General features: G+C 45.9%; 1 protein-coding gene across 1 annotated transcript; it reads right to left on the minus strand.

Annotated features, from left to right (window-relative positions):
• Window positions 1–10,950: 10,950 nt before the first annotated feature.
• On the minus strand, window positions 10,951–14,714 carry LOC119363001 (serine/threonine-protein kinase RIPK-like). Its single transcript, XM_037628295.1, has 4 exons — window positions 14,028–14,714; window positions 12,879–13,017; window positions 11,991–12,127; window positions 10,951–11,884 (listed from the first exon to the last, which is right to left on the minus strand). The coding sequence occupies exons 1-4, from the start codon at window positions 14,457–14,459 to the stop codon at window positions 11,225–11,227; spliced, it is 1,368 nt and encodes a 455-aa protein (XP_037484192.1). The 5' UTR covers window positions 14,460–14,714; the 3' UTR covers window positions 10,951–11,224.
• Window positions 14,715–15,240: the final 526 nt, after the last annotated feature.

The raw sequence follows: 15,240 nt of genomic DNA on the forward strand, positions 1-15,240 counted from the left end.
ACGATGTATGCAGAATTCATAGCATGCTTCGAAGCCACGGGGCAGGCGATATGGCTAAAGAAATTTGTACCCGACTTGGAAGTGGTAGATTGTATTCACAAACCACTAAAGATGTACTGCGACAATCAGCCCGCGGTATTTTACGCTCACAACAACAAAGAAAGATCTGAAGCGTTGGATAAATTTAAAATATTCAAAGCTGAAGTTGAAAATCAGCATGATAAAAGAATAAAGATAGTTAGGTCTAACCGTGGGGGAGAGTACTACGGTCGGCACACTCCATATGGCCAAGTCCCTGGACCTTTTGCAAAGTTCTTGCAGGAGACTGGCATAGTTGCCCAGTATTCAATGCCGGGCGAACCTCAGCAAAATGGAGTAGCTGAAAGGCGCAACCGTACACTTATGGATATGGTGCGCAGCATGATGAGTTATTCCAACTTGCCATTGGGATTATGGATGGAGGCGCTTAAAACCGCCATTCACATTCCCAATAGAGTACCAAGCAAGTCGGTGCCCAAAACACCGTATGAGCTATGGACAGGAAAAGTGCCATCCCTACAACACTTCAGGGTGTGGGGGTGCCTTGCTGAGGCCAAAATGTTTAATCCAAACATTGGAAAGTTAGATCCCAAAACAGTGAGTTGCCACTTCATTGGCTATCCAGACAGATCAAAGGGTTTTCGTTTCTACTGCCCAAACAGATATACAAAGTTTGTAGAAACGAGACATGCAGTCTTCTTAGAGGACGAAATGATGAGGGGGAGCTTGGTAGCTCGGAAAATTGATCTTGAGGAGAAGAGGGTGCATGCACCTAATCCGATGATCCAGGAGCCATTTTTCTCACTACCAGTTGCAACTCCACCCATGACAACTATGGGGGCAGACCCGGAACCTGTCTGTCAGGAGTCGACTGAACCCGTTGTTGAGCATGAAAGGGAGGTGCAACAGCAAATTTTAGAAGAAGTGCCAGCAGTTGAGGCACAGAATGTGCCAGAAACTGAGGCCCTTAGAAGGTCTACAAGACCAAGAAAGTCAGCTATTTCTACCGACTTTAAAGTTTATAACACAGAAATGGTTCATATGGAAAAAGATCCCACCTTATATGAAGAAGCCATGAGAAGCCCTCATTCATCGATGTGGATGAAGTCAATGGAAGACGAGATGAAATCAATGAGTTCCAAAGATGTTTGGGACTTAGAGGAAATTCCTAAAGGAGCCAAATCAGTAGGCTGCAAATGGGTCTACAAAATTACGTATGACTCTAAAGGGAATATAGAAAAATATAAAGCACGACTCGTGGCAAAAGGATTTACACAAAGAGAAGGGATAGATTACAAAGAGACATTTTCTCCGGTCTCATGTAAGGATTCCTTCAGAATCATAATGGCATTAGTTGCTCATTTTGATTTAGAGTTACATCAAATGGATGTAAAGACGGCATTTATCAACGGAGATTTAAAGGAAAATGTCTACATGAAACAATCCAAGGGTTTTATCATGGAAGGCAAGGAAAATATGGGATGCCGCCTAAAGAAATCCATTTATGGATTAAAGCAAGCCTCTAGGCAGTGGTATTTAAAGTTTAATCAAACGATTAAAAGTTTTGGATTTAAAGAAAATATTGAGGATAACTGCATTTATGCAAAGTTTAAAAATGGGAAATATATTTTCCTAATCTTGTATGTGGATGACATTCTGCTTGCTAGCAGTGATGTTAGTCTACTACAAGAAACAAAGAAGTTCTTATCCTCAAATTTTGACATAACAGATCTTGGTGAAGCATCATATGTTTTGGGCATAGAAATTCACCGAGATAGAAACAATGGAGTCTTAGGACTATCGCAGAAAGCATATTTGGAGAAGGTTCTTAAAAAGTATAATATGCATGCGAGTAAAGCCACACCTGCTCCTATAGTTAAGGGCAACAATTTTGGGAAATTTCAATGTCCCAAGAATCAGCATGAGACCGATCAAATGAAAGGAGTACCATATGCTTCGGCAGTTGGCAGCTTACAGTATGCACAAGTGTGCAGTCGCCCTGACTTAGCCTTTATCACCGGGGTACTCGGTAGATATCAAGAGAATCCAGGCATAGAGCACTGGAAGATGGTAAAGAAAGCATTGCGTTATGCGCAAGGCACGAAGGACTACATGCTAACATACAAGAGATCTGATTTCCTAGAGATAAAAGGGTATTCAGACGCAGATTTTGCGGGGGACAAAGATGATAGAAAATCCACGTCAGGATACGTATTCACCCTCGCTGGGGGAGCTATTTCGTGGAAAAGCTCCAAACAGTCGACAGTTGCATCATCCACGATGTATGCAGAATTCATAGCATGCTTCGAAGCCACGGGGCAGGCGATATGGCTAAAGAAATTTGTACCCGACTTGAAAGTGGTAGATTGTATTCACAAACCACTAAAGATGTACTGTGACAATCAGCCCGCGGTATTTTACGCTCACAACAACAAGTCGAGTAATGCTGCCAAAACAATAGAGATAAAGTACTATGTTGTGAAAGATAAAATCCAGGATCAAACTATAAGTCTCGAGCATATAAAGACAAAAGATATGCTTGCGGATCCGCTAACGAAAGGCTTACCACCTAATGTGTTCAAGGAACACTTAGCCGGCATGGGTTTAAGGGAAAGCCTTATGATTCCTGGATAGGCCCAAAAGGAACAGAATTTGTTTCTGAACATAACGTATGTTGTAGCTGTATGATTCTATCGGCAATTGAGCTGTGACGATGAAACATGCTCTATGTACCAATATGTGATGAAACAAATAAACTAGAAAGTATAAGGTTAAAAGTAAAGTTGAGATCAAGGGGGAGGATGTTAGGTTGATCTCTCCCGTGTGGCCCAACGACCCAACGGACCCCTGATCCGCGCCCTGATCGGGGGCGCCCAACCACAATATGGTTGACGGGCCCGTGTCACGCAGCGCTACATAAAGAGGTGGGGGCCGGTGGCACGCAGTACGAGGTTCACCGCGTTGCCAGGCTCCCCACCGAAAATCCCGACCCGATCTAGGTCTAGCGCTGACAGTGACGGGAAGCTCCGCCACCACCATCTCAGTCCACATCGCCGCCGTCTCCACACCACCATGGCCGGCGCTGGATCGGGTTCATCCGCACCAGGAGAAGGTAGGTTCACCGGATCTCCTAGCCCACTCCGATACAAGGTTCCATCAACTTCAACACATGATGTAGATGTAAAAAAATTATTTCAAATTTACATCTAATATAAAATACATCACCAAGTTATCCAATTGGTGATGCAAATATACATCACCAGCTGCGCGGTGATGTAAACGACCAGCAGCCGCGTGAACACCCAATTGCCAATCTGAAACTTGCGCGTCATGGCTGCTCGCCCACCCACCTCCCCCCGCCAGCAATTTCGCCCTGGAATGCCGCCGCCGCTCGTCCGTCCACCTCCGACCCCGCGCCCATCCCCGCCACCAGCCACACCGCCGGAGCCCCCACCAACCCACCGATTTGGATCCGTCGCCGCCCTTTTTCGGCCGAGTAGCCGGAGCGCCGACGACCGTTATGGCTCCAGCAGCTCGTGGCTGCCTTCCGGAGTAGCGTTGCTCGCCGCCAGAGATAGCAGGGGAAGCCGCGCGACCACGGCGCCCCCTGCCGAGCGGCATTGCTTTTGTCGGCGGCGCTAGCGTTGCATCGATGCAAGTTGACTCCTCCGCCAGCCGTCCATGAGCCGTAGTAGACCCAGCCGCCCACCCCCCGTCGATGTGGGCACCATGAAGGCCCTGACCAGCCGCCGACTGGTTTCTTCCACCTCGCACACAACGTGTTCGACAAAATTCCCCCAAGGTAAAAAGTCGCACAAACTTGGAGCATTTTTATCGGGCATGCATATGTAGTTTGACGATGATTTCTGCATTGTGGATGATCTCGTGGGAGTCATATTTTGTGGACGATTCCTCATAGAATGAGGAATTCGATTTCACCGAAGAAGCAGACATTGCTATGCTAGTAGCGATGCACAAGACATAGATAGAAGTCGAAGCACGATGGTTCCATATTTGGCCGTGAGTACATTCAGAGAGAACGAGTTGAGGCACAAGATAGATTGATGTGCATCTATTTTGGTACTCCACTAGTTCTCCCAGAGATATACTTTCGTCGTCGTTTCAGGACGTTGAAGGATTTGTTCATTCGCATTTACAATTCGTGAAGCAACATGACCGAGCCTTCAAGTATAGGAGGAATTGTGCCGGTTTGCTTGGACATAGCATTGAGTAGAAGGTGGTTGCTTCTTTGTGCATGATGGCCTATGGTGTTCCGGCATACTACATTAATGACAATTTGATGATGGCGGAGAGCACTTCTATCTTGTATGTCAAACAATTTGCAAAGACTATGATAGAAGTGCTTGGTCCAGATTACTTGAGAGCACCCAATGCTCAGGATATTCAAAGGCTTTTGGAGAGGAACAAAACCCGTGGGTTTCCAGGTATGCCTAGGGTCTATCGATTGCATGCACGGGAAGTGGAAACATTGCCCTACAACATGGCATGATTTTCTTAATTCATGGATATTTGTTGAAATCTTGAACATTTAATGAATGCATGATTTTTTTTTTGAATTGGTGAACACTTTTTGTACTGGAGATCATTTTTTGTACCGGGAACTTGTTTTTGTACTTGTGAACATTTTTTTAATTAGAAACCATTTTTAGAATTTACAAAACAGTTTTTGAAATCCTAATTATCTAAAATTCATGAACAGTTTTTGGAATCCTAAAAAATCGAACTTGAGATTTGTGAACATTTCTTGAAGCACAAACAAAAAATAAAAAGAAAAGGCAAAAGAAGAAAATAAAATCGAGCACCCAGCCCGCACAAGTACCGGCCCAGAATGCACGCGGATGAAACCCACAGAGCTAGGGGTTGTTTGTTTCCGCGGCAACTATATCTCACATTAAGCGAGTTGGAAGAATCTCTGGCCGAAAGATTTCTGTGTGTCACTAGCAAATGGCCCGGCCCACTTAATAAAAGAAATAGTGGAGAAATAAAGGAGGGAAATGGGGTTCAAACCCAGGTCCCAGGATAGTTGCCGGTGACACTAGGCACTGGGTGTCTGTCGATTTCGTGATGACAGGGCGCGACCTACTTAAGGTAAAAGAGCCGATTTTTTCCATCGTTTTTTGTTTTATTCGGTTTTCTCTGAGCTTTATTTTTCCTTTTTGTTATCTTTTGTTTCTTTTCTTCTTTGTTCTACGGCTTTTTTCATTCTTTTTTGCATTTGCTTCTTGATTTTATTTTTCATTTCCTTTTATATTTGGTTTATTTTGTGATTTTCTTTGTTTCTTTTGGTTTTCATTCTGCATTTTCAATATGTGAGCAACATTTTTTCTAATACATGTTTAGCATTTTTCCAATACAATTATAAAAAATTAAATACAAAGCCAAATTTCTATACACATTTAAAAAAATTCAAATGCTTATTCACATTTTTAGAATATAAGATAAATTTTTTTAATTCATTGAAAGAAAATTTTATACACAATTTCAAGCCTTTTCAAATGCTCGATTAACGTTTTTAAAATATAATATTAACATTTTTCAAATTATTGATTAATATTCTCAACATGCAATATTAACTTTGTTTTAACATATGGTCAACATTTTTCTAAACGCATTTATCATTTTTCTGATGCTTCATTAGAAAATTTATGTACATGATTAAAAAAATCATCATGTTTTTAGTACATGGTAAAAAATATAAATATTTTATCTTTTTTTTAAATACTTGTTGAAGATTTTTTCAAATGCTTGATTAATATTTTTTTAATACATGTCAACATATTTTGTATACACATTTAGCATTTTTCAAATACAAGTTACTATTTATTGAATACATGGTCAACATTTTTTTCATGACACATTAAAAAAAATTTGAACACTTGTTCAACATTTTTTTCAAATGCTTGGATTAACAACTTTTAAGTACATGATCTACATTTTTCTTTCTATACACGTTACACGTCATTTTCTTTTGTATACATGAGAATCATTTTTTATATCCAAATTAAATATTTTTAAATGCTAGATAATTTTTTAAGAATACACGTAAATAATTTTTAATACAAAATATCTGGAAATATTGATATATTAAAAGAAAACAAAAAACAAATACAAAAAAAGGAAAAAGACGAGGATATGGCCTGTGGCTGTTGTCAGCGGCGTGATGGGCTTGCCCAATATGAATCTCGCGTTCTGCGAGACTTCCTCTTTTCTCGCTGAACGCGAGATATAGGGGCACCCGTGCGTTTCATCGTTTTCTTATGTGCGGGTAGCCTAATAGAGGCCGGACGGGGATTTTTGGAGGCCGAGCTCTAGTGAGCTATCTAAAAGCGTATTTAAACGTTTCAAAAAAATCTGTAAAAAAAATCCACGGAAATATATATGTATTCTGCAAGGACATGTTAAATTTCGCCAAAAAATGTTGTGATTTGTAGGCTGTACGAAAAAACAAATTTCCACCCCAATAACAAAAATAAAAGGCCCATCGAAAATTGTGTATTTGTCTTTTTTCTGTACGCCACATGTAAACGTATAATGCTGTAAAGTTTTGCATATACATAGGATACATGTGCACGTGTGTTCACAAATAAATTTGGAACTTTTCGCACTTCAAAAAATAAAAATTTAAAAACGAGCTCACTGGAGATCAGCCTCCGTTGGCATTTTTCGAATGGAGGTCCTCCTTTTTTTTTTGAGCAAATAATAGAGGTCCTCCTATACGCCGCCCGGGCGGCTTCGCTGAAGCCAGCCTCCAAACAGGCTGGCCTTTTCAGTGTTTTTTCTTTTTGCGTGTAATTTTTCTTGGGTTTCTTTTTTTTTTGTTTTACTCTTTTTCAGGTCTTATGTTTTTTTAATTGTTGCATGTTTCTTTTTCTTATATATATTTTGCAATATACAATGAACTTATTTTAATATACGGTGATCATTTTTTCAAATACACACCAAACTTTTCAGTACACGATAAATGTGTTTTAAATACACACCGAACATTTTCTATAATAGATGGTGAAGATTTTGGTTGCATAGAGTAAAAAAAATTTAATATACGATGGTTGTTTAATTATAGAATGAACATTTTTTTTGACACGCACTGAAATTTTTAAAAATTTACTCTGCATTTTTTTAATATATACTGAACTTTTTTATATAACACATATGGAACAATTGTCTACAATATATTTCTATTTTGTAATAGTTTTAAAAATATCCAGCTCCTGTAAAAACTAATAGCTGTTTTCTGGGTGAAAAACTGACTAGAAGCCCAAGAAATCAACATATCTACATCTTCAGGCATGACTACAGACGCTTCTCCCCATGTACCAAATGAAATGATACAGTTGATAAAAAAACCACCAAGCCCATTAGACAGCGCTCCAACCACTCGCCATGGCCAGTCCGGGCACCCCTGATATGGTTGGCCAAACTGTACCTCTCGTAATCTCTTCTACCCTATCTTTTTTTTTGAGAAACCCCTATTGTTTATGTCTAGTCCATTGGCTACCACATAGTGTCCTTATGAAATAGGCTCAAGTTACACGTGTTCGACTCTAACATCTAATTCTCTATTTATTACAAATATTTTCCCTCCATTTCTAAATATAAGACCTTTTATAGATTTCAATATAGACTATATTGAGCAAAATAAGTGAATCTACATCCTTTTTTAGAACACAGTACAAATGCAGACGCTTATATATACGTGTAAGTGAATCTATACTCTAAAATATGTCTATATATCTGTATGTAGTCCGTATTAAAATCTCTAAAAAGGTTTATATTTATAAACATAGGGAGTAATTGTAGCCTAACTCGTACACCTAATATACAACACATATTTCAACAAAACTACCAACAATAATCGTTGTCGGGCTCGTTGAGCAGGGCCGGTCCTGAGGGGGGGCGAACGGGGCGGCCGCCCCGGGCCCCCAAAAGTCAGGGGCCCCCTCCCAGGGTATGTGCACGTATATGTATTACTTCGAGCGAAAATAAAAAATAAAGACAAAGTGGCGAAGTCAGCGACGACTCAGCCTAGGAAAGAAAGAGAGAGATGTGGGCCTTGCCAATGTTTGCACCACGTCCACGTACAGGCACAAGACGTGCACAGGAAAGGAATCGCTGGATTCACGGTTTCCTTTTTCTTCGTGATCGTTCGGTCGTTCTTCCGCTGATACCGCTGTTCTGTTCGTCTAATCGTCGTCTTCAACTCTGCGTCTCTACGGCCTCCGACCGTCCGACGAACGACGGAACGAGACGACGACCGCGGACTGCAGCAGCCAGTAGGTACATCTCTCCTCGTGCCCTCTGCGGCTCTGCCGTGCGGTCTGCCCTCTCTTCTAGTGTTCAGTGCTCTTCCTGGTTTTCTTAATCCTGATTCCCGAATCAACATGTCAATATGGAATTGTTGGCTGGGCGATCAAATCTTCGAGGATTGAGCACACATAGGCAGATTAGATTACAGAGACAAGGTACTATATTATGCCCTACCAGATTTTTTCATGATATTAGATGAAGATCATACGTAATTAATCTAATATTCTAATTAGCTTTCTGCTAATTGTTCCTTTAAATTTCATCAAGGTCATGTCGGCTCTGGGTAGAAAGTATCCATCCGCAAGTCATAAAAGAAAAAAGAAGGAGGCGGATGAGGAGAAAGAGGCATTAAAACGATCATTTTAAAATATTATAAGAGCAATACGAGCACTTCAAGAAATCAAGAGGAGTTGGCGATAGTTCTCGCAGTTGATCAAAAGCCATTCCGAAAGATGATGGTCATACCCTTATAAAAGACGATGTTGACATCAACATGGATGATACCAATGTGAGTGATCACGAGCCTATATTTAATTCAAAGCGGCAGAATATGCAGGTTTTCTTGAGAAACCGGTTATTACGGTAGTCTTGATAACAAAACGAGGGACATATTAGTGGAAAATGGGCCTAAAAGGAAAGAAGAAAACACTAAATATCCTTTGCATAAAACTTTAAAACATTTTTTGTATAGTCCTTACTCAAGAGAAATGAGTAATGGAGAGGTGCGTGGAATTATATCTAATATGATGATTACTAGTTAGACGATTATACTAAGGGCCCCGAAGGGCTCCGGATTATAGTTTCGCCCCGGGCCCCTGAAATCTCAGGACCGGCCCTGTCGTTGAGGTACCGGCACGGCTACTATCTGACAGCATTGAACCTTGCAGAGTATTTTGTGTTGCAAAGATTGATGCTATAGAGAATGCATTTCTGAGAAATTTCAGTGTGGAGAGAAGACATGGTGAAGTGACACACGGATCTCAATGATAAACAGATGGTGTAGATAGCTCCCATACCCGACTACTGGGTTGGTACAAAATCCACACTCAACAGTGTTTACATTATTCATACTAAATTAAAAGTGCTACTCACTCCGTCTCATAACACAAAACATTATTACATCCAAATATGCTGCCAGCATTAGCTGCTCCGAACAACGAGTGGAACGAGGCTCTCCGTATAGGGGATGACGTTGAAGAAGTGCAAATTCTTCAAGGCAGGCCTCCTTGACCTACTAGCACGCCGGAACCTCAGGCTGTCAAGCTCACACACCACTGTCAGTTCTTTCGACTGCGGACCATAGCGCCGGAGTTTGTCGAACAGCGATATCAGCACCGCACCATCCGGAAGAATTGACAAGGGTTGGCACGGGACCGTGAGATTTAGCTTGTAACGCGGTTCCCACACGGACCTGGGCCCGTTGTCTTCCACGAGTATCCAGATCATCACAGGGTGGTCGTCAGGCTCGCCAACAGGATTGTCAGTCAGACATAACTCCCCCCGCATCACATTCAGGTTGAAGAACACACCATCTCCGGTGGCCAAAGAATCAGGCAAATTGGTCATTCTGAACGCCTCGTCTTCCAAGCCAAAGCGAAGAAGGCTATGTGGACGTGGCTTGAGATGGCTTATGTCGATGGTCCAGTAAACCGCCCCCTTGACGGATTGGGCTGTGACCCACGCCTCAACGGGGTACGGTGGATCTGCCGCGGTTTCCCTCCAACAATGGCGGCGGCCGCCGCCGCCCAGGGTGCAGACCTCCATCCCCATGTTGAAGATGCCCGTCTTACGATCTCGGGGGCGGAAGAAGGAGCGGACCACCTTGTACATGCCGGTGCGCGGATCACGGCCGAATCCCACGGAGAGGTTGACGCGACCGGGCAACACGTTCCGGCTGCTCTCCGGCAGCGTGACGACGTCCCTGGTTGAAGACGTAGACGTTGGTGTCCGTGGGGACTAGCACCAGGCCGTCGCAGTGGGCAAAGTAGCAAACGGAGCTGAATTCTCCGTCGAGGTCCCTGCCATGCACGAGCCTCGCCTCGGAGGCGCCTTGCTGCCACCGGTAGAAGAAGATGCTGCTGGAGAACGTGGTAGGCCAGTTCTCACCTTTGATGACACGGTCGAGACAATGCGGGGTGATGAGCAAGGATGGCCTCTCCTCCCATCTGGAGGCGGATAGCTGGAGGTGCGACTGAATGAACCAGGGGTCGGATATGATTGCGTGCCAGGCCTTGCTCACATGCTTGAAACGCAGGAGCGACTCCACCGGCAGCCGAATCAGGATCTCCCAAACCAGCTCGTTCAGCAACTCCGGAGTCGGTGCCTTCCTCCTCTGCTTCTTGCAAGTCTTCATGGCGGACGTACATGCAGAAAAACAAACAGGCTACGATGCTATTGGTAGTGGATGTATATATATTGATGTTTCATATTGAAATATAGTAATTTTCGGACAAGATTTCCAAATAAAAAAAGAGATTGTACAACCGAAACCGAGACCACGTAGAAGACCGATTGTTTCCTGTTATCTTAGCACCGATTGACACCCAGACTGAATACGCATTGTCGTAGCTTCAATCCAAGACGAACATGCGACGAAATTTCCGTTATGTTGATCAATCAGTACTCTTGTTTGATATAGCTCCACTTATGGGCCACATTCTGCATCTCACTGTAAGAACTTACAGATCCAAAGCAAAAGAAAACCAAAGAGAAAAAACGAAGACTCGCCATGATCGTAGAACTACAGGGATGCGTATGCAATCCTAATTAAATCCTAAACAATAGCAGCACCTCTCTTTCTCTCTCGTATGTACAGCACATGCAGACGCGACGACGCCGACGGGAGCGCACGCCGGCGTCACGGCTTCTTGTCGTCGTCGGCCGGCACGTGCCACACCCAGAACTCCTCCTTCGGCCCGGCCCCTCGCTTCCTGGGGCTGCCCTTCGGCGACCGGAGCCTCCGCCGGTGGTGCGCGCCGACGTCCCTCGCCGTCCTCGACGGCCGCTCCTTCCTCTCCTTCTCCTCCGCCGCCGGCTCCGGCGCGGCCACGAACAGCACCACCGGACCCACGGCGACGTCCTCCGTGACGGAGAGCAGCGGCTCGAGCGCCTCCACGACGGCCGACATGTCCGGCCGGTTCTTGGGGCTGCTGCTCAGGCACTGGTGCGCCACCGCGGCCGCCTTCTGCGCCGCGGCGGCCGGGTACCGGCCCTCCAGCGCCGGGTCCATGATCCGGCGAGCCAGCTTGAGCGGGTCCCTGAGCCCGGGCCGGGCGTACTCCACCAGGTTCTGCTCCCTGCTGGGCCGGGTCTTGTCCACCGAGTGCCGGCCGGAGAGGATCTCCAGCAGCACCACCCCAAAACTATACACGTCGCTCTTCGCCGTGAGGTGGCCCGTCATGATGTACTCCGGTGCCGCGTAGCCGTGCGTGCCCATGACCCGCGTGGACACGTGCGTGTCGTCGCCCTCCGGCCCGTCCTTGGCCAGCCCGAAGTCCGACAGCTTCGGCTTCTTGTCCTGCACACACGTACGGATCGACAAAAAACATGAGCAAAACTTAGCTTCATTTGCTGCTAGAACTAGATAGGTAGTGTGAGGTGAGCAGGCCGGAGAATGGGCTCACCGAGTCGAGGAGAATGTTGGAGCCCTTGAAGTCGCGGTAGATGACCGGCTTCTCGGCGTCGTGGAGGAACGCCAGCCCTTTCGCGGCGCCGACGGCGATGTTGAGCCGGGTCGACCACGACAGCGCCGAAGGAACCTCTGCAAGACATCACACACACAAAAATCATTCCAAGATTCCACCCAGAGCTACATTTTCCATTTCTTAGTCAATTGTTCTGTATACACTAGACAAGGAATAATCTATCGATGCCCCGACAGTGTTACTGTCTTGCCGACAGAGATATCGTATCCATTTCGCGCCTACTGTCGAGACTGTTGTATTTTTCTGAACGCAGGGATGGTCAACGCGTTAGGAGATCTGGCTAGGACTATTGTGCAAGAGGAGATCAATCAGTGAGGCTGCGGAAATTGTAGCGTGCTGAGATAGATTAATCGCGACATGGATCCGGCAACCTATCTTAACTCGTGACCTCACTTGCTTCTGAGTTCTGACCAGCGACCTCTGATCTGCCTTCCGGTGCACGCATGGGGGTATGTTAATTCAGAGATGAGTCAAGTTTAGTTGGTCAGAACTCTGAAAAACGTTGCGAGTTAGCTGGGGAAAATTCGGCCGCCGTGCAACTAAACTACTCCAGTTTAAAATTCCGGCATTTGCCAACTTGCTGACGGGCTTTTGAATTCAGACAGCTGGTTTCCATCCGTCCATGGGCATGCCAAGTCAATGTACTTACCGGAGGCAGGTCAACCAACTCATCTCTATCACCACAGCTAGCAGACTACTAGATCATATATTTTCTACGGTTTAATCAATTTGATTCATCCATATGCATGATTGAGACAAACTAAGCAGCAAGTAAAAAGAAATGGAGTGAGCGGAGCAGGGACGTACGTTTGACGAAGAGGTGGTTCTCGAGGCTGCCGTTGGGCATGTACTCGTAGACGAGGAGGCGGTGGGCGTCCTCACAGCAGTAGCCCACCAGCTTCACCAGGTTGGGGTGCCGCAGCTGCCCCAGGAAGATCACCTCAGCCTGCACGCACGCACGAGCAAATTAAACAACCAATTAATCAGGGTCAATGTCCGTGTCCGTGTCAGCGTCCATCGTTTTAGGCCGCCCGACTTTTATCCGGCCGCCGGCCGGCTGCCGGAACCGTCACATCGCTCAACAACCTCGCTCACCGGTTTTCCTGGCCCGGCCCACAGGTCCTAATCCGTGGCGGCGAGATATTTTATGGAGCATGCATGCCTTGCCTGCTCAGCTTAGCTTTGGTTTATGTGTGGTTGAGAATGGTTCTTTCAGAAAACTTAAACACGTGGTGTGAAAGTTACTTGGTTGATAGTTACTAATTAACGCAAAGGTTCAATTGATCTTGATGCTAGCTATGTTTTCATTGCGAAGTAAGCAATGTTGTGAACACACAAAAAAAACTTGTGAAAAGTCCACAAGGAGGAACAGCTCAATTACTGTGTAACCAAGAATATTCTCCTGGAAGAAAGCTCGAACTTGCACGCCCGTTTTAGGACAGCGAGCTAGCTTAACTTGCCTATAACTCTAAAAGGATTGCTTCTTGGCTACAGGTTACATACTACACAGGTTGCTTCCCAGCAAAACTGGATCTACGTTATACTATTAATAAATGATTGATAATAACCACTCCAGGAGAATTCCTGCGACGGTATAGCTTTTGAATTTCGATTATCCACAAAGTTACTCAATGGTGCACCAGATGTAAGGATTGGATTTAGACATCCTTGTAAGGGACCTATGCAAACTTGTTGGTTAACCATGCAAGAGCCCACTCTTTCACTGTAAGAAAGAAATCCAAGCCCTATTCCCTCCCCCAAGCATGCATTATATTAGGCCATCGATGTCAGATGTAATTGGAATCTCTTCCAAGAAAAGCTACTCCAGCTAGCGCAGCCGTCCGCATACTACGACCACTACTCTACCGGTTGCCGTTGGGCTGTGGCTATTGCACGCGCAAAGAAGATTAATGGATGGATGAGGAGTCGAGGAGGACACGTGGGGCGCGGACGTACCAGCCATTCCTTGTGGCCCTGCGCGCCCTCGGGGTCCCAGAGCTTCACGGCGATGGCCTGCGGCTTGAGCCCCGGCTTGACGCCGCCGTCGACGAAGCCCTTGTACACGGGCCCGAACCCGCCCTCGCCCAGGAAGTTGTCGTCCGCGAACTCGCCCGTGGCCGCCCGCAGCTCCGCCACGGCGAACACGTGCAGGTTGGACCCCACGAGGGAGATGGACAGGTCCTCGTCCGCCGCGCCGCTCAGGTCCGTGAATGACAGCCGCCGCAGCCCGCCGCCGCCGCCGCCGCCGGAGCGCGGCCGGACCTTCTTCTTCGCCTCGTGGTCGCCCGCCGCGCCGCCCAGGCAGCCGCCCAGGAGCGACCTCCACGGCGACGACGACCTCTCCCTTGCGCCAGCCTTGATCACCCCGTCGCTCCTCATCGGCGGCATAGCTACCTCGCAACGTCGCCGTCACCGCGCAGCATATATCGAGCGCCTCCGGCCGCCGCGATCAGCTCGACACGTACGTCGTCGTGCCTCGCTCTCTGTAGCAAGCTGGCCTGTGTGTGGGTCGCGCGGGAGAAAGAGAAAGAGAAAGAGGAGAGGAGGCCGACGATGGTTCGCGAGGCGGGACCGTGTCCGTGTGGGTGGTGTTGTGGCGAGGCCGCACCTGGTTCGGCAGAATATATAGGCGCGGCCTCAATTCTCTCCCTCTGGTGGCGGGAGCGTGCAGAGCTTTGGCTTGGCTGCGATTGTGTTGCGTTTGACTCTAGGAATGAAATGAATAAAATTGTGCTGGCTGCAGTCTGTACAAATTACAAACTGTTCTTGTGTCATGGTGGGAATTTTCAGTGTGGATTGACTATTTCATCAGGATTTTGGAACGGGGCAACGTGCCGGCACCTTTTCCTACCTACCCGCTTTGCGAATTGGTATGCGTCACGACCCGTGACATGTAAGGGTAGTAGGTGTTATTCATGTTTGATTTGGCTTTCTTTTCACAATGACGAAGGTGAAAAAAATCAATTTAATGCTAATTTTGTGAGCAATGCCGCCCTTTTATATTGTGCCATGTTTTCCAAGAACTGAATTCGACTTGTTCAACCCAGATTCGGTTCCGACGATAGAATCTCAAGCAACTCTGTGCATTCCACACTTGGATAACTTTATTATAAAGCGAGGCAAAAGCTTATTTGGACAACTTTGTGCGTTCGGTTGGTCTGTGAGTGCA

The sequence above is a fragment of the Triticum dicoccoides genome, chromosome 2B, assembly GCF_002162155.2.
Source record: "Triticum dicoccoides isolate Atlit2015 ecotype Zavitan chromosome 2B, WEW_v2.0, whole genome shotgun sequence".
Classification (NCBI taxonomy): Eukaryota; Viridiplantae; Streptophyta; class Magnoliopsida; order Poales; family Poaceae; genus Triticum; species Triticum dicoccoides.